This window comes from Solanum verrucosum, unplaced genomic scaffold (assembly GCF_900185275.1).
Source record: "Solanum verrucosum unplaced genomic scaffold, falcon-dt-bn FXZP01000182.1, whole genome shotgun sequence".
Classification (NCBI taxonomy): Eukaryota; Viridiplantae; Streptophyta; class Magnoliopsida; order Solanales; family Solanaceae; genus Solanum; species Solanum verrucosum.
The window spans coordinates 5,095,035-5,115,975 of NW_026020378.1; the positions used below are offsets into that span (position 1 = coordinate 5,095,035).

At 31.2% G+C, this 20,941-nt stretch overlaps 1 protein-coding gene across 1 annotated transcript; it reads left to right on the forward strand.

The window, feature by feature from the left end:
• Positions 1 to 905: 905 nt before the first annotated feature.
• Positions 906 to 15,223, forward strand: LOC125838634 (non-specific lipid-transfer protein 1-like). Its single transcript, XM_049517680.1, has 3 exons — positions 906 to 1,250; positions 15,049 to 15,081; positions 15,173 to 15,223. The coding sequence occupies exons 1-3, from the start codon at positions 906 to 908 to the stop codon at positions 15,221 to 15,223; spliced, it is 429 nt and encodes a 142-aa protein (XP_049373637.1).
• Positions 15,224 to 20,941: the final 5,718 nt, after the last annotated feature.

Sequence of the window (20,941 nt, forward strand, 5' to 3'; positions counted from 1 at the left end):
TATGTCTTTAATTTTCTATAATTTTTCTTGAATAAAACTATATTTATGTATTTACGTGAAAGTCATATAGTTCTACAATCCTGAATAGTCAATAGGATTTCATAAATTATTTGTCTACAATCTATAGGTAAAAATTCTTATACTATGGTCGTGTTCGGTATGAAAGAAAATGTGTTTTTAGAAAAAATAAGTGAATTTTTTCTTATTTTCTATTATTTGATAAGTATTAAAAATAAATTGACCTAAAATAGATTGGATTTCCAATTTGCCTATAAAAATATGAATAAAATATGAATTGGATAAAAAAAATCCTAACCGACTCTTTTGGGTTATTAATGATACAAGTTAGGCTTTAATTTTAATAGCAATAGGAGTATAGTAGTCATCTTCATCTGCTGTATAGTTTCCCAATTCGTTTAAATTTTAATACTTTGTTATAGTGATCCTAGCTAACAAATCTTGGCTGTAAAATAGAAAGTTAATTAATTATAAAAAAATTCTATAATCGGATAAAATTACAAATTACATTTTAAAAAATGCAATTTATTTTGAAATTTAATTTTTCAAAATGCCACTTAAACTAATCGTTTTCCAGACAGTCAATTGTCTCAATTATAGCATAGAACACATGTATCTCACATTTTACATAATCAAAGTCTGGTACCTTGAAATAAAAAAAAAGTTTTGATTTACAAGAACTTCTCATTTAATAATATGAAACCTACTATAGATCAACTACTTTTGTGCTTCACATGTTTGACTCTATTTGTGGTGTTGGGCCAAAAACCTTTAATTGGTGTATTTGATATATATCGGCCAACTCGACTTGCTAACCTTTTGTATATATATCTCTTTTTATACACATAATTTGATAAGGAAATCACACATCACTAGTCATTTTCACAATGCTAAACAAACAATTATTTTCTTTGCTTCTCATTTGCATTGCGGTGGCCGTGGCCACTGCTGAGGATGTAACTCTCACGTGCAACATGGTGTATAGTAGCCTCGAACCATGTCTTGGTTACGTGTTAGGTGGTGGATTAAGCGTCCCATCAGAGTGTTGCAGTGGAATTAAATCTCTTCATAGATCTGCGCGTACCATAGCTGACCGTCAGAGTTTTTGTAGATGCATAAAAAGCGCTGGGTCAGACGCTACTGAAGCTCAAGTTAGCCGTGCTGCTAAACTCACTGGAATATGTAGAGCCAATGTTCTTTTTAAGATTAGTCCACATGTTGATTGCTCTAAGGTCAAATAAGAGACTTTTTTTTGTGAGATTGAATATGTTTGTGTTAGTGAGTGTGGGATCATATATAGTTTCACATTTTGTAAGCGTTGTTGTTTTAGAAATTAGTCAAATATTTGGCATTTGAATAAATAATCTGTGTCTTTTTGTTTTTGTTACTTTGAGATGAAAAGATTTTTTTTCAAACATATCTATTGTAGCAAAATGAGGTTTCAATCATTGTTAATCTTTTTGTTATTCATTTTTTAATAGTTCTATATATGTCTGTATTGGGCTATCTGTTAGAATATGAAGTGTACTATTTGTTAAAACAGAATGATCTCATTTTTTTAGGTATAAATTATAGGAATCACATATTATAAGTACTAAATAACATACTATTCCTTCTAATTTTCTATTTACCAAAAATCCCCTAAAAATGATGTTTGCGGGATACATAGCGTTGTGCACGGGATACATTAGGTTTGATACATTCCACATAGCGGGATACATAGCATTGTGCACGGGATACATAGCATTGGATACATTTCACATAGCGGGATACATAGCGTTGTGCACGGGATACATAGGTACATAAGGGATTTTTGAAAATTTTAAAATAAGTAGGGATAAATGGATATTAAGGTAAGTAAAGGAGTGTAGTTAAATAATTTATCCTTTCTTTAGTCTGTTTAAAAAAGATTGACCCTTTTCTTTTTTGGGGAAACTAAGCAAATATTCTATAAAATCAAAATAATTACAAATATATACTCCTTTACATTCATACCCATTAATAATAATTACACTATATACTCCCAACTAATTTCGCTTAACTGATACTAAATCAGTATCATATATTGTATTTGTCACGACCCGAGCCTACACCCTGGACGTGGCCGGCACTCGAGGACCATTGCTGGTCCCCAAGCGAACCCTCATCCTGGCTGACTACAAGCGGAAAACTGATTCAAGCATACAAAGCTTAAAAACTGAAATAAAAGTTCATAAAACTTAAATACAAACTTTAAGTCCAAAGAAAACTCTGTATAATAAAATATATACAACTCGCCTAAAAAAGGCAACTTTAGTCTTTAAAACATTTAATAAAATAAATGATACAGACTTCTCAACTATACTGACTATCTATGAAGCCTCTAACTGATAAAGATGGAAGTCGGGACAAGACCCACGACATCCTAACAACTGATATAACTGAAAGGTAAATGAAATCCTCCGAAAGCAAGGAGGCTCACCATAGCTAACTCGAACTCTCGGATGTATCAACGAAGCTCCTGTTGATGATCCTGAATACCTGTGTCTGCATCATGAAAAGATGCAGGCCAAATGGCTCAGTACGTGGAATGTACGAGCATGTAAGGGGAATTCTAAAACATAAACATAAGCTTGAAACTTGATAAAAAGGAAACATACTTGCCTGTTTTCAATCTTACTCAACTCAAGGAATACTCCAAACTACTCAAACTTACTCAACTCAGAAGTACTCAAGGATTAAGATACTCAACTCAGAAGTACTCAAGGATAAGATACTCAACTCAGAGATTAGATACTCAACTCAAGGATATGATATTCGACTCAAAGATATGATATTCGACTCTGGATACTCAACTCTGGATACTCAACTTTGAATACTCAACTAAATATGACTGAACTCATTTCAATATAAACAATTGCAATATAAAGAAACAAACTATTTAAAAACATGCTGTCAAATCTGTGTGTATGCAAGCATACAACATAACTCTGAAATGTATATAAAAATACAATAAACTGATGTATATAAAAATACAATAACTTCTGTGGGAGTTTCTCTAACCGACAACCATCACATAAGAGCTATAGTGATGATACAGCGATCTACCTCACGCTGCCAGCGCATCTTATACCCGGCCAAAGGTATAGAACCTGAACTACTAATGGATCCACTAGTCTATTTCGAAAAAGGTTCATCTAAAAAGTATGACCCTTTTCTACCCATGGTGGCTACATGGTTTATGGAGGCTGTGAGTTGTCTGAACTCTCCCCCATATCGGTGCTCAATACTATTCCCAAAAATATACTAGCTCTTATGTTTTAAAAAAACATACTTCTTTCTGCTGATTTGAGATAATTGCTCAAAAACTTAGCTCAAAGGCTATCTTGGAAATCTCAGTTTCCCTACTTGCTTCATTTAGAAAGTTATTACTCTTTTCTGAAAACTAGCCCGAAGGCCCTTTGGAAATCTCAGTTTCCGTTCTTATTTAAATGTGAAAACATTTATAAACTCTTTGGGAATACTTAGTCCCCATATACTATTGAAGAAAAGGACTTCAAACTTTACTCTTCACTCTTTACTGAACTCAAAACTTAAGTCTTAAAACAAAGGTAAAACATTTGTAAAAGACTTCTTGAAATGTGGTTCGTGTCGAATGATGGACATGAACGACTCAATGCAAGGTTTTCAATAACGACAGATAGAACTCAAATACTTGGAACTCAAGAACTTCAATAATACTACTCATTTCAAGAATGCTCAACTCAGAGGGTTCATGCGGAATTATGACCATGAACGACTCAACTCAAGGACTCAAAGATACTTCTCTTCTCAAGACTGCTCGACTTATAGGATTCATGCGAAATTATGGGCATGAACAATTCAACTCAAAGACTTTATGGGTTACATGTAATAGTCCCATGCTTAGAAATATAATCTCAAAGGGGATTAGGAACTCAAGACTTAGAACTTGAAGATACTACTCCTCTCAAAGATACTCAACTTCTGGAGTTCATGCGGAATTTATGGGCATGAACGACTTGACTCGTAGGTCTACATAACATTATGAAACTCGTGTATTTGACTCTTCTCATTCTCTGACTTACTTCCTCAAAACTTAGTTCAAATCGATAGTTGATCTCAAAGGATTCACAATTGAACTCAAAGGCTTTCTTGAACTCTACTCTTAACTCTCTCTTGAATTTGAATTATGAATTATGAATTATGAATTATGAATTATGAATTATGAATTATGAATTATCAATTCAAGAGTTATGATTCATGATATGAAGGATCTCAATAACAATATAGCTATTCGATAATTAGGAATATAACTTTTAAAAGAAACGTGAATTCAAGAACTCAAAATCAACTTATCTCAAGAATACTCAAATCTAGGGAAAGTTTCCTAGATTACTCTTTTACTGATCTGAAAGTAGATGTAGGGTGTGAGGACGAACTAGTCCAACACTATGATAGCCTTACATACCTAGAAGAACAAGATTCTTGAAGAATCTTGAAGAATCTTTAAGAATCTTGAAGAATCTTGAAAAATCTTGAAGAAGAACTTGATTAGAAGCCTTGAAACCCTAGCTTGAAGGTAAACAATCAAGAAGCCCTTTCTTGAGATTCTCGAGTTAGTTTGTTAAAATCTCTATAGCCAAAAATTATGATTTTCATGAGTGAAGATGAAAATCTTATTGTTTTGAGCTTTTTATTAGTCAAGAAATTCGTTGATGGTTTTCTTGGAGGTAAAAAGACAAAAACCGATTATTTTCAATATTTTCCCGTCGGCTAATTCGTAACAGCACTGTATAGGTTACTAAAATAGTCATAACTTTTTACTCAGATATTGGATTGACGTGAAATTAGTGGGGTTGGAAAGTAGATTCAATTACCTTTAATTGGATAGGTTATGGCTCACGTAACTCTTAATATTCTAAGAGATATGGTCGTTTAAAGTTGACCTAAGCAGAATCTTACTTCAAAACTTAATAAACTTCAAGAACACTTATCAAGAACTCATCAAGAACTTAAATCCATAAATTTCAAGAACGAAATTACGCTGAATAAATCATGATTGGCGTGTGGGTGAAAGAACCCAACACTATGGAAGCTTACATACCTCTTAGGGATCAAACCCATGGCGAAAATCCGCTACAACACGCAAGAATCTCGACGAACGCTTGATCCTCTCCTCTTTTCTCCTCTTCTCTCTTCTTTTCTCTTCTTGAACTCTCAACTAAAACCCTAGGCTAATTTTAGGATTATAAAACTGAACCTAATAGGATTATACCCTTAAAATATTACTAAAATCGAATTAAATCTGATTGGGTAAGGAAAAGACCAAAATACCCTTCTCTATTTTCGGCTAACCTTCCTTAACTGGACAGCCTATCTTCAAAAGACCATATCTCACTCATCCGACCTCGAAACATAGCAAACTTTGCGGCGTTGGAAAGATAATTCAAAGATCTTAGCCACGGTATCTGGTAGCACACCTAATTCATCCTGAGCTAGGAGTTATGGTAGTTTGAAGTCGACCCAAAACTCATACTTAAGCATAACTTGCAAAATTTCAGATTTTGCTATTTCCAATTTAATTCTTTTTGAAACTCAAGGTGCTACATCTAGTGACCTTAACACTTAAGAAATTTTAAACTCCTTGGTAAAATCTTACTCACTACGAAGAACGGTTCGAGTCTTAGTTCAAAAATTTTCTGGGGTGTTACAGTATTGGTATCATTAAGACTGATAATTTCGCTTAATTGATACTAAATCAATATATATATATATACTGTATTGAGATCATTAAGGTTTCTTGTTCAGAAATTACTCATTAGTTAATAATACTATAAAAGTATATATATATATATATATATATATATATATATATATATACTCTTATAGTATTATTAACTAATGAGTAATTTCTGAACAAGAAACCTTAATGATACCAAATATATATACACACTCTTATATAGGGGTGTGCAAAAATCGAACTGACCGATAAGCCGAATCGAAAAAACTGTAACTAGTTTATTGTTACTGGTTATTGGGTTAACGATTTTGTAATGATTTTATAAAAAAAATTATTGGGTTATCGGTTTGGTATTGGTTTTCAATATTGGGTTATTGGGTAAACCGATAACCTTACCCAATAACCCATTAAGACTATAGTAATTTACTACTTTTACTTATACATAAATATTATATATTAATCTCAATATCTTACTAGTTATGTCTTTGTCATTTAGCTTTCAATTCATACTTCACTGTGACTTTGAGTTCACAACTTTACATTATACAAACCGTCAAAACCTAAAGTAAAAACCCTATTCCTCTTAATTTCTCTTTGTGTTACACATGTATAGTTCTTCATGTTTGTTATTATTGCTTCTATTTTATGAGCATTTGTAAATTTACATTATTGTCTTGTCGTGTCAAATTTATTAGATAAGTAATATTTATTTATAAGCATTTTCTTATGGAAAAATCACCCCATATACACATTTAAGAGTAAATATTACGGGTTTTAAATCTACTTTTAAAAAATTCTTGCTTATAACAGATTATTTACGGGTTATGACATATCAATTAAATTTAATTTTATTTAAAAATTAAATTATATTTATTTAATAAATTATTAATCTATTTAAAGGTTTTTATTATTAATTAATAATAGGTAATTAATTTGATTTTACTTCCTTTTTTTAGAACTAAAATTTCCAGTTACCCAATTTTAGGGATTTCCTCCATACACGTTTTCTTTCCTTGTTTACCGTTACCATCCCCATTAGTCAATCCCACCCCCTCCCCCACGCTTATTCACTCCTAGATGCCACAACCCACTATCCCGCTTTCACCATTGTTTCTCATCAAGTCTAACTTCAAAATAGTCTACCCCCCTCCCCCACGATTATTCATCATCATGTTTAAGAAACTCATTGAAACTCCTCGAAAGAGTCCCAGATTTGATGGAACTTCAATTGATGATGTTCATGTTCCATCGTTCAATATATTATCCCAAACACCCTGCCTAAAACTGTTGAAATTCCAGCGACCGGTGGTTCCTCTCGATCGAAGAATAAAAAAGATAAAAATAATGAAGCAAAGGAAAGTGTGATTCCGGCAAATCAAAAGGGAAAAAAGAGGAAGGGAAAAACACTTGTTGAAACCCCTCCTGATTCTGATTCCGATTCCGATTTGGATTTTGTTAGTCAAACAAAAAAGAAAAAAATCAACAAATGTTGAAGTTGCTCAAACATCAAAACCATCTACAAGAAGAAAAACAAAGAAGAAGGAAACGGAATTACCAAAATACAAAAACCCCCCAAAAAATTGTAAGGGTAAGTACTTTATTTGATTTATTTTCACATTACTCAAAATAGTTATTTTTTTATATCACATTATTATTATTATTGTTTTCAAAACAGTTGTTTCTGTGAAATTTGTTCCAAATCTGAAAAAAATGTTTATGAATTTGACTATAAAATTTGGGTGATGTATTTTGTATGAATTATGAAAAAAAATGTTTATGGATTTGACTATAAAATGGTATGAATTATGTATTAACATTAATGTTATTGTATCTTAATTGTGTATAAACATATGAATTATCAGCAATGGTGTTTTTGACATGGGAGCTGTTGAAATCGATGCAAAATATCATCGTGAAAGGTATGCCACAATCCTATGGTATTATGGAAAAACAAAGAATGAGGATGGCGCGATCACTACTGGTACGGTTGCTAGCAAATTTGGTGGACCTCGCATAGTAAAAAAACATGTTTCGGATACCACCAATTATCCTACACCAAGACCACCAACAAGAAATTTGAAATAGTTCATTGCAACTTCTACTTTTTAAGAATTACATATTATTTTTTTAAAACTTTTGGATAATTTTTTTCTGTTTAAGTATTTGATGATATATAATACCATATGTTATCTTCTATTCAGATACCATCTACACATGAATTAATATTTGGCTATTATAATTTCAGAACACTAGTACTATACAGACTTCATACAAATTGGATTCACCATTTTAAAGTATCATTGTGTTTCTAAGTAGTAAACTCATTGGATGAAACGTGTATGAAAATTGATTTATACGTATATGACTATGATTTTAATATAAGGGGTTGGGTATTGTATGAATCGTGATATGATTTTTATATACAAATATTATGAATTGTGTTTTCACATTTGTCTGATTTTCTTTTGAATCTTCATATGGTATGAATGATTAAATTGGTATGAAAATGAATCAATTGTCAAACTAGTGATTTTTTCTAAAAATGTCACATTGTAATGACCCATTTGGTCATTTTGAGTACTAGAGCTTTTTATTTCAAAAAATACTTTCCGATAAATTCTAAATGGATATTTTGAACTATTGATAACTACAATTATGAAATTAGTGGGGTAGTTTTAATAATATACTTAGTTGGTGGTTATAGAAGATAGTATTAAAATTAATAGTGGGTCACTTTTACACTTTTATAATTAGTCTGTAAATAGTTAGAGTAGTAAATAATCTGCAAAAGAAAGAAGAAAGTAAAGGAGGCGAGATATTTTTTCAACGGGATCGACCTAGAGCAAGTGACTTCTCTTTCAGGTGAGATTTTCGAAACTTTCAATCTTTTATATACATAGTGTAACCAGTATTATACAGACCTCGTACATTTCGGATACATTATTTTAAAGTATCAGTGTGTTTCTAAGTTGTACACTCATTGGATGAAACGTGTATGAAATCTAATTTATATGAATATGACTATGACTTTAATATTAAATCTTGAATATTGTATGAATCGCGATATGCTTTTTATATACAAATGTTATGAATTGTGTTTTCACATTTGATTATTTTCTATTCTACACATGTTGTTTGAATGAAAACTGAATTAAATTTGATTAATATGTGTATGACCATAACTTAAGCTAGAGTTGGAATGAAACATGAATACAATTGACATGTAGTTTGTTATAATTTTATTTATAATATGACACTAGTTGGAAATCAAATTAATATTCATGATAACTTACATTAAATACTCGGGATACCAAATGAACTCCATAATTACCTTCTTATAATTATAACTAATATATACAATATCTTTAAACTAATTTAATTTGTAACAATATGCAATTATGTATGATTACTGAATGAACAGTGTATAAAGAATGAACAGTATATTAAACACTAAGCAATAATGCAGTTCAAACCAATTATGTTTCATATCAAAACAAAACATTAATATAACTAACAAAATAAACAGTCATTAGTTTTGCACAAGATAATTTGAACATGTCTTCCTGTTGTGGCCAACTTGACGACATTTACTGCAGGTAACTTTAGACCTTTTGAATTTCACTCAGCAAACCCCTTCCAGTGTTCAAGTTGCGGTCTTCCTACCGTTTTCTTTGGACTCTCGCAAGGGATAAGTTCATATATAAAAATCATTATAATAACAACAAAATTATACCCACTTGTCTTTATTTTTTCATACAAATATCATTCAGACAGTACATTACAAAACACTTTTCCTACTCACTAAATACACATTTCAAACTCACTTAATACACATTTCATACTCACTTAATACACATTTCATACTCACTTAATACAAATTTCATACAACAATCATCATTCATTCTAAATATATACATTTTGCTCGTACCAAATACTTCATTACTATCAAACAACTTTATACAGAAATGACAAAACTAATATAAACACTAAAATTACAAATTTAATACCAACTTAAAACACTTGTCATATAATTCGTCAAACTTCCAAATAACTTTTTTTACAGATTACTGAACACACTTTCATATAAATTTCAATTCATTTATTCTATCAAATTCATTATCAACTTAAGTCACTTTTCCTACAATACGTCAAAATTCTAAATAACTTTTTTAATAGATTACTGAACACACTTTCATACAAATTTCTTTCCATTTATTCTATCAAATTCAAATATACATTTAATTTATACTTTAAGAAAAAAAAAACAGTATTCAAAACAATCACAAAAACAAAAAAATCACTAATACTATATATTTCACAACAGTTAACAAAAAGTGATATCACCTTAAATATATTGACGATTTATAGTTTTATCATTTTTTTTTCATTTCACTGTAATTTAAAAACAAACAATAAACAATAATAAATACTAACCTGAAGGATCCCATCTTCCACCATATTTAATTTATATTGATACGTTGTTGTCCATCACAACAAAATTAAATTTTTTCAAATATAAAAAAAAACTTCAATTACTCGATACTGGAAATTTTTTCTGGCAGAACAATGAAGAAACAATGAAGAGAGAGAAATGTTGAAAAAAAAGAGATAAAATCTGATTTTTATTTGATTTTAACTAGTTTGAGTGAATTAAGGATACTAAATAATCTTAATTAGGTTGGATCCCTTATTTCGTGCCAATTATTAATTATCTACACTAAATTCAAATTAAATTAACACCACAATTTCAATTTTTTTACCTTTTTACCATCAATTCCCTTTTTTTTTTTTAAATTCTTTTTTTATTTTTTTATTTTTTTTTAAACAACTTTTTTCAATTATTAAAAACATTTTTTTTAATAATTTGTTATAACCTGAAATTTTTAATGTTATAACTTTAAAGTCTAAATCTACTGCTATAACTCGAAAATATTAATATAATATATGTCATATATGAAATTTACACTTTTCTTATTGGTTAAACCGAAAACCAAACCGTTAAGGACCAAAATCAATAAATTGAAAATCGATAAAAAATATCTTATTGGTTTGATTATTGGTTTAGCGTGTTTAAAAATTGAAAACCGGTAAACCGAACCGATAATATATAAAACCGAACCGACTGATGCACACCCCTACTCTTACAATATCATTGATAAATGAGTAATTTCTGAACAAGAAACTTTAATGATACCACAACAATATACATATATACTCTTGTATTATCATTGATTAATGAGTAATTTCTGAACAAGAAACCTTAATGGTACTAATACAGTACATATATACTGATTTAGTATCAGTAAAGCGAAATTATCAGCTTCAATAATACCAATACTGTATATGATACTAATTTAGTATCTGTTAAGCGAAAATTATCAATCTTAATGAATGGTGGTGTATGAGCTGTAATTTTTTTTTTTGAGAGAATGAGTATTTTTTGAATTACTTTGGATTGGGTATGAACATGTAATTATTTTGAGTTTTATGACCCATTTATGTAGTTTTTCTTTTTTTATTTTACAACATTTCAATACCTTCTTTCTTGCTTGCTTTGTTTTTTTAAAAAAATTATGAAAAGGAGATTGTTTTAACTCCGCGATCGCCTGACACCTCAAAAAAATATTGACATAGAAAGATAAAAATACAAAATAGAAAAAGAGATAGAGGAGGGAGGTGACAGAGTATATAGGCAAAATGCAAGTATGAATATAACAAATACAATCATATGACACCTCAGTCCTTAAAAAATATAGGGAGACAGAGATGGAAAAACAAAAGAGAAAAATGCATATATAAATCCAATAAATAGAGTCTCCTGACACCTCATAAAAATATAAAAATACAAAGAGAGGTGGAAATACAAGAATTAGGGGTGGGCATTCGATAGTTCGATTCGGTTTCGATTTCTTTTTCTTCAATTTTTTTGATTTTCGGTTATTGAGTTTGTTGTATCAAACACCAAATCGAATTAATTCGGTTCAGTTTGATTTTTTCTAATACGATTCGGTTCGATTCGACTTATTAAATTCAGTTTTGAATGATGTAGTACTATAGTTCGCCTGTGTTATATTGCGTTAGGTGGACGCCGTTTTGTGATAGGCAGACAACACTAGCCGACGGACGAACACTGCAAATTGCTGGAGCCTAAGATTTTGAACGAAAAAAGTGAAAACAAAAAAATTAAAATGAGAAATAAAAAATTGAAACGGACGCTGCGCCTACAACTTGGAGTTGGAAGAGGAGGTGCGGCGGCTGGATGGACACTAGATTGAAATTTGGAATGAAAAGTAAAACAACAAAGTCAAAAATGAAAACATGAGGGATGCTAAGGGTAGAAAAGAAAATATATAGTAATATAATATTAATAATTAAATAATATCTAAAATAGTAATGCATAAATTTTTCGGTTAAACCGAAAAATCGAAATACAAAAATTGTGTTACTGAAAACCAAACCAAAAAATCAAAGTAACAAAAAATATGAACCAATAATGAATCCAAAAAGCAAAAATCAAAAAAATTTGATCCGATTTGATGTTCTGATTTTTTGATATTTATACCCACCCTAACAAGAATTAAAAAAGAGGGCAAAAGGGAGAGAGAAAAAAGGGATACAACCCAAATGTACATATAATTAAGTACAATAAAATTCAGTCGCCTGACAGTAAAAAAATATTGATTCAACGTGTAATTATACATCAAAAATAATTTTTGACGAACAAGTTTTCTCATAAAATTCATCGGTGGAAAATACATGCATTTCTAGCTGTAAATGTCACTCTCATTGGCCAAACCCTCTGCTTTTGATGTTTCTCTCTTTCTTATGGGAGGATATCAAAATTTTCTTCCGAGAAAGAAGAAAAAATGACAAAAAATTGTCCACCTCAAAATTTTATTTTCCCATAAGTCTTGCTGCCAAGTATTTTCATTAGTTAATTTATTATAGGCCCCTCAAGTAATAATATTTCTATCAACTAATGTTGGTTTTTGGAGCATTTTAATATTATACAATTATAGTTAAGATGCACATTCCATTTCTAGAACGTTAGTCTCTTTTGTATTATCCTTGGAATAATGTATTAGGAGGCTTAATTACATTGATTGTGCCGTTTCTGCATTTTCATTTGGTGCACATTATTGTGCCATTGTGCAACTCTACATTCTGCCCGTTAGTGCCATTGGATGCACTCTCTTTATTTCACACTTTATTTCCCATTATTCTTTGTAACCTATGTAACTCCTAAGACCATTATCTTCACTATTTACTATCCCATTATCTTCCTATTCATTGCTAGGAAGACTTCTTGTAGTATAAATAGTGGTGGTCTTCATTTGGTTTGTTACACACAACATATAAGAAAAATATAGAGTGAAAGAGTTAGTCAAAAAGAGAGTTCTTATTAGTTGAAGGAAGGTGTTCTTTTTGTGGAGCTTTGGACTCAACTCTTGTCCAGAGTTGTTGAGTTATATTTTGTGATTATGCTGTTGTATCCTGGAGGGGACAAGTCAAGAAGGACTACTGCTGGACCGGTGAAAACATTTGCTGCAGTGGACTTGAATCTCCTTAAAGAGAGCGCGCGAGATATCCGCGCCTCAACTTGAAGAGATTTATTTCTTCATTTTTATTTTCAATTGTAATCTTGTATTTTTATTATCTTGTAAGTTTTCACTAACTAATAACATGACTCAACTTTTGAGAGACCTAACCTTATTCAGTTGCATATTCAGAGACATGCATTGGGGGTTAAAGGAGTACATAAGTGAGTACTTAATTACAGACTTTTCTATTTGTCATTTTTTACTATTTCATTAAAAAAAAATTATGCATGATTCATAACATAAGAATTCTAGTCATGAGTTGAATCTTGATTTGAGTTCATCTCATGAATATGTCAAGTTTTGTGCCTGATTATTCTTTTTCATTGTTAAGTATATGAAAAAAAATATTTGATATGGTGACGGCGAGATTCGATATGAAGACCTCTGATATATATCATATTAAAGTGTGTACACTTTAATTATTTAATTATATTCTCAATATACCTAACGTGTAACACCATTTTTCTTTTGTTTTCTTTTTAAGATCGACCATGAATATTATGTTGGATGGAAATAAAATTGATTGATTTGTGAACATTTTATTACTCTTTCTTATTTAGAAATGAGACTTGTGGTGTACTAACATAGCTACATAAATTGTACCAAATGCAATGAAAGTTGTATGACAAGAATGGAATGAACAAGGGTAGTAATATACATACGTGTCATTTTTTGGCTTTAGATCTGCTTGTGCAACTATGTGTCACTTGACTGGCACCTCCAACTCTTTTTTCTCTCTTTTTATTTCATCTTGTCAAATATATCTTTAGACTCTTGCTTTCATCAGTTTCATTGCCTTTTGACTCATATGTTTTATTAATTGGTCGTTAATTAATTTTTCCAGTTGAGTTTCACAGTACTATCATGTTCAATTGATCTTGATTTATTATTCCATGGAGCTCCAACTTGATATAGTACCTTTTTATGTGGATTCATTTCTTCTCTGTATTCAACTTCTTCTTCTTTTACAGAATATTGAAGCTCTAATGATGGATTAATATTCTCTACCAGGATGTCTCTCGAGCTCGCTTGAGGGGTTGATTAATCTGTTGGCGTTCTACAGTTTACGGTGAGCTTGAATAATATTTCTTTATTGTTTTCTTTTCTGAAGTCATCTAAAACTAATGTATTGAAATGGGAAGAATTTGATGCAACTAACGTATTTGAAAATACGCCTACAAGAAGTGTTTTTGACGCAACTAACGTATTTGACAATACGCCTTAAAGAAGTGTAAAACAAGTTTATAGCTAAAATTTTGTACAATTTCCTCCTCAAATCTTTTTGTATGACTTTTGTGGTGGTAAAACTGAAAATATTTCAGGCGTGATTACGTTAACAAGATGAATTGTTGAAGGTGTAAGATCTGTGTGAAGCTCATAAGAAAATTCATTTGCTCAAGTTGCAATTACAACCTGAGCATGTTAATTAATTAGCACCTCTGTTGTGCAACTTAATTTGTAGGTCCAATGTTGTATGTTTGTGAGAACTCTAAGCTTCTGCTATAAGAAAGTATTTCAATTTGTTAATTTCAGTACCGATGCGGACATTTGCATTTACTTTGAGCGGAAAGAAAAGCCATTGCAAAGATGAGATATTTTGAATTATACTCTTTCAAACAACTTGATCTCCTAATTTAAAATAGGAAAGAATCTAATAATTTTGTATTGATGTGAATTATGGCCTTACAGGTTCTTGAACAAGCAGAGATGATTGAGCTTTTGGTGTGGTTTAACGATATCAACTCCTTTTATGCAACTTGCAATACCCGTTATGTTTCTTAATGAGACATGATGACTTGATTGTTGAGTGCAGGCACTTGATGGCAAAGCTGCAAGGCACGAGGATGGAGCATGTTTTCCGTGAACAAAACAGAGTAGCCGACAGACTCAAAGGAAGGAGTAAAGAATGCAGCTTTTGATCAGCAAGTGAATGCAGCAGATGTAATAGGAACGGCCTATGCTAGAATTAGGAACAAACCTTTTGGCATTTTTCAGGTTGGGATGTGACCCAAACTATTAATAATGGACCTTCTATGTCAATGGACGGGGAACCTATTGCTACTGACAACTCTTGATATTTTAATATAACTAACCCTTGATCGAAAAAAACTGCCATTTAAACATATATTTTCAAAAAATTCTCAAGGCTTTTGGTTTCTCACATATATACAATCAACTTCTTCATTGAGATGTCATCATATGACTTTGAAAGGGGAAGAATGCATTTTATTGTTCAATTTCAATTTTTGGCTTTTTCTCAGATATCACGATCCTTTGATGTTGGGCGAATGGGCCATGGTCCATCTAGTTGAGTAGCTATATAACAGTTATATAGACTTTAATTTGTTGGTAATGGTTGATGGATAATCCCCAATTTCTTCATTGATGAATAAAGCATAAGGTTCTTCTCAGTGACATATACAATATTGTATCTTATATATAAAGCACTAGTTTTCCATTTAATTTTATTTTCACTTCTTGGGGAATATAAATAGGAGTCACTTAATTAATAGTAGCGCATTTGTTGAAAGATATTCTCCTAGTTGAGATTAAGGCTGGCAAACGGACAGGACCGGATCAACAGGACCGGTTTTATTGGAATCGGTCCTCGTTACCGGATTTTGTTACCGGAACCGGGTCTTACCGGAACCGGTTTTACCGGAATTTTCCAAAGGTTCCATCCGGTCCCTTAGTTACCGGATTGGAACCGGATTGGAACCGGTTTGGACCGGACTGGAACCGGTTCTTACCGGATCATTTTGTACCGGTAATTTTTTTTTTATTTATTAACTTTAATTATTATATAATATTATATTATTAATTAATAAAATTATATTATTAAAAAACTTCAATTTAAAACTTTAAACTTTAAAGTTACTTTAAAGTTTCAATTGAATTTAAGTTTAAACTTTAAACTTTAAAGTTTAAAATTGACTTTAAATTTTAAAGTTTATAACTTTATATTGAATTTAAAGTTTAAAATTGACTTTAAAGTTTAAAGTTTAAAGTTTATATTGAATTTAAAGTTTAAATCTTAAAATTCAATTTTATATTAAAGTTTAAACTTTAAACTAATATTAAAATAGTTGAAAATTAAATTTCTAAAATGACTTGGATTAAATATAAGAGACTATTTTAAAAGAAAATCAAGGCGAATAGCCGTATATTTATTCAAATAAATAAATTGTACAATACAAATATTAGAAAGAGACAAAGAGTACATAATCTAGGTATTGAATATTAATTATTGTACTAACAATTGAAACTCTTTTTAAAATCTTTTCGTAACTTTTGTATCATTTCAAAAGAAACATTTTTTGGAACTTGTATTTGTCGTTCTTCTTCCATTGCTTCCATACCATCATCACTATTATCACCAAATATTTCATCTATTTCGTCTTCTATTTGGCTATTTAATTGTGGTAGTCCGGTATTTCTTCTTTCGGCATTGACCAATCTCGAAACAACACCGATATTTCCAAACTATCCTTTGCTAATGAATATCGATGATCTCCAATCATAAATCTCGCCGCACTAAAGGCTTGCTCCGAAGCGACCGATGATGCTTGAATCGCTAGAACATCTCGAACAATCCTAGCAAGGGTCGGAAATTGATTTTCACGATTCTTCTACCATACTAATATTGGAGCTTGAAGTTGTCCTTCTTCATGCCTAATCTTTTCCCGTGCCTGATTGAAATATAAATCAAAATCATTATTAGTAGATGATTCAAGTTCAAGATAATCATCCATCCAATCATCCGTATCATCGCTTCTAGGTTTACAAGATGGAGGTTCAACTATTGGAATATTTTTTTCCATAGATTTATATGTATTATATAACTCTCTAGCTTTTATATATATGCTACTTTTACAATCTTCAATACTAGGAGTTTCATCATCTCTAATTTCTAAATTTGCATAAATCTTTTCAACCATTCTTTCAACACCTTTTAATTTGTAATTTGGGTTGAAAGTAGTAGCAGTCAAATAGATTTGAGGAATAGGAAAAAAATATTTTTTGAATTTTTCAATCATAAAAGCAAGGGAAATTTCAAATCGATCTTTTCCTTTATATTTTGCAAATTCAGATGAAATAGCACAAATATTTACTAAAACAGAAGAAATAGTTGGATAATATTGACCAGAAGCAACATTTGTTGCTTTATAAAAAACATTTAAAAATTCAATAAGTTCTTTTGTATTTTCCCAATCTTCATAGCCAATTCTCAAATTCGGGTCCGCATTATGAACATTAAAAACTAATTGTACCGGCTCTTGAAAATATAAGCAACTTGAAGCATTTCAAATAAAGAATTTCATCTAGTGCATACTTCTTTTGGAACTTTTCTATATTCAAGTCCATATTCTTTACAACGATTTTTAAATTCTGTAATTCTAGCTTTTATTTTAGCTTTAAAAATTCAATTACAAGCAAGTCTAATTTTTTCACAAGAAATTCCAAATTGAGAAATACCATCTTTTACTATCAAATTATACACATGTGCGGCACACTTAATATGAAAAGAATCATTATCAATTGGACAAAGTCTACATTTTAAATAATCAATTGCTTTCAAATTATTAGAAGCATTATCTAAAGTGACACTCATTATTTTATCACATATTTCATAAAATTGTAAAACAAGACCTATTTTTGTTGCTATATAAGCACTAGTTTTAGTTTCTTCAACATATTTATATCCTAATATTCGTTTTTGCATGTTCCATTCATGGTCAATCCAATGGACAGTAATTGTAAAATAATCATTACCATTAGGACTACGTCCCATATCAAAAGTAATAGATCATCTACCATCATAATAAACAAATAAACAACGAAGAAAATGACAATATTCTTTTTGATATTTAAAAAGATCACTTTTAATTGTACTTCTTGGAATACCTTCATAATCTGGGTTATACAATTCCCGAATATACTGAATAAAACCAGGATGTAAAGGAAATGAAAAAGGCAAACCACAAACAGCAACCATTTTAGCTAATTCTCTACGATCTTTTTCTTTACTATATGTGCGGTGTGTGCTTCGGCTAGCCGAGTTAGTCATATTTAATACACTTTGAACCATATTAGAACCTCCAGCTCCCATAGAATTTTCAGGTTGAGGTATTCCATTTCTATTAGCCCTTTCTATATCATCTAGGCGAGCAAATTCTTTATTACATTTTCTCAAATGTGTTCTTAGTCGTCCCATTCCCCCTTGTGTACCCGTAGTTACATGTTTCATGATCAATTTACATTTCGTGCAAGTAACAGTAGTTTTTTCCTCATTTTGTACCAAAAATTTCCATACTAAAGATCTTTTAACACGTACAACAGTCTTTGAAAAAGTAGGTAAAGAGGAGACTTCATCTTGTTCCGGTAATTCGGTAGCCGGACTAGTAGGGGTAGGGGTCTCATCATCTTCCTCATTTATTTCTACTTCCTCATCTAATTCTTCCTCAAAATTAGTAAAACATCTATTTAAAGTTTCATGATCTACTTGATTTTCGGAATTAAATTCAATAGGTCGTGAGTCTCGTGTAAAAGAAGTTTCATCAACATGAGTATAATCATTAGTATTAATTCTAAATCTAGGAGGTGGCAAATTTTTAGAATTAGAACTACTTCCTCCTTTCCTATTATTTTTTCTTTCCGACATTGGTCTTTTACCACTATATTTTTCAAAATTCATGTTCAAGTTTAAAATAATTAATATTATGAAAAACAAGCAAAGATAATATAACAAAAAAATAAAATAACTTAATTAATAAACAAATAAAAAATTAAAGTTGGAACGAATGTACCGAACGTCTACGTAAAAGTAGACGTATAACCAAAGCCGGAATTGAGAGATGCCAATTGAAGCTTTCGATTTACTTCAAATAAATCTCCGAAATTCGAACTCCAAGTCAATATCACAAAATAATAATTATGAATTTATGAGAGATTGAAAATTAAGAGATTTTATAAGATATTAATGAAATAGTTTGTGAATTTGTAATTTAAATGAAAAAATATGATATATTTATAGTGTTAAGGGGTAGAGAGGGGTGGGGGGGCTGTTTGGAGCCGTTTTGGGCCCCAGCCCAACGGCTAAAAGGGCCCAACGACTCCTTAACGTTCACATTTTTTTTTAAAAAAAAATAATAAAAAAATAATCAAATTAACTGTTGAACCGGACCGGAACCGGTTCTTACCGGACCGGATCAACCAGATAAAAATTCGGGTTTCGTTTCGGTACCGGTTCCGGTACCTATAAGACCGGTTCCTTACCGGTTCAACCGGTACCGGTCTTACCGGACCGGGAACCAAACCGGATCGGACAAAAACCGGTCCGTTTGCCACCCTTAGCTGAGATAGAGCAGATGCATTTGAGAGGAAGAAGAGAATGAATAGAATAGTGAACTGAAATGACCGACTTGACTTCTCATTAGTCACCAAGTGCTATTTATACATTGTACGTCATTAATAAGCTAACTAACTACTTTGTAAACTAATACAATATGCATTTCAACACTCCCCCTAAGTTAGGTGTTGGAATATGTCTTACATTCCCAACTTGAATAACATATCATTGTGTAGTTGCTTTCCCAGTGCCTTAGTGAAAACATCTGCCATTTGCTCTTTGCTGGCTATGTGTGCAGTTTTAATCAGCCCTTCTTGCAATCTTTCTCTAATAAAGTGGCAGTTTATTTCTATGTGTTTAGTTCGTTCATGATACATAGGATTTGAAGCAATCTGTGTTGCTGCTTTGCTGTCACAATAAAGCTCCATGGGTAATTCAACTTGTATGCCAAGTTCCTTCAATAAACCTTGTAACCATACCAATTCTGCTATAGTAGTAGCCATGCTTCTATACTTAGTTTCAGCTGAGCTCCTTGATATTGTATTTTGTTTCTTTGATTTCCATGAAATAAGTGTCTCACCAAACTTTATACCAAAACCTGTTACAGACTTCCTTGATAATGTATATGAAGCCCAATCTGCAGCACAAAATGCACTAATTCTTCCTGACTTCTTGCTACTCATCAATAGTCCTAAGCCAGGTTGTCCCTTAATGTACCTCACTACATGAACTGCTGCATTGTAATGTGACTTCTTAGGAGCATGCATGAATTGGCTCAAGTGTTGCACAACAAATGAAATATCTGGTCTTGTTATGGCTAAATATAATAATCTTCCGATCAACCTTTGATAAATTCTCATGTCCTCCAACTCATCATCATCAGTAATATTGAATTGTCTGTCATAGTCCATACTTGTGAGCTTCTGATTCTGCTCAAGTGGTGTACTGGTTGGCTTTGATCCAGCTAAACCACATTCTGAAACCAACTCCAAAGCATACCTTCTTTGATTCATTAATATCCCATCTTTTGATCTTGCAAATTCAATGCCAAGAAAATACCTCAATTCCCCTAAATCCTTCATCTTGAAGTTGTGATGTAAAGTACCTTTGCTTCTTGAATTAGTCTATCACTACTGCCAGTGATTAAGAGGTCATCCACATATATCAAAATTATTACAATATCACCAGCACTATTTGTCTTGGTAAATAGTGAGTAGTCCAGCTTGCTTTGTG

Bases quoted from the DNA above. Each gene is read 5' to 3' on its own strand.
- LOC125838634 (XM_049517680.1), top strand. From the start codon at position 906: ATGCTAAACAAACAATTATTTTCTTTGCTTCTCATTTGCATTGCGGTG. The intron at 1,251-15,048 runs GTCAAATAAGAG...ATGGCCTTACAG, and splicing joins CACATGTTGATTGCTCTAAG to GTTCTTGAACAAGCAGAGAT. The intron at 15,082-15,172 runs GTGTGGTTTAAC...TGTTGAGTGCAG, and splicing joins CAGAGATGATTGAGCTTTTG to GCACTTGATGGCAAAGCTGC.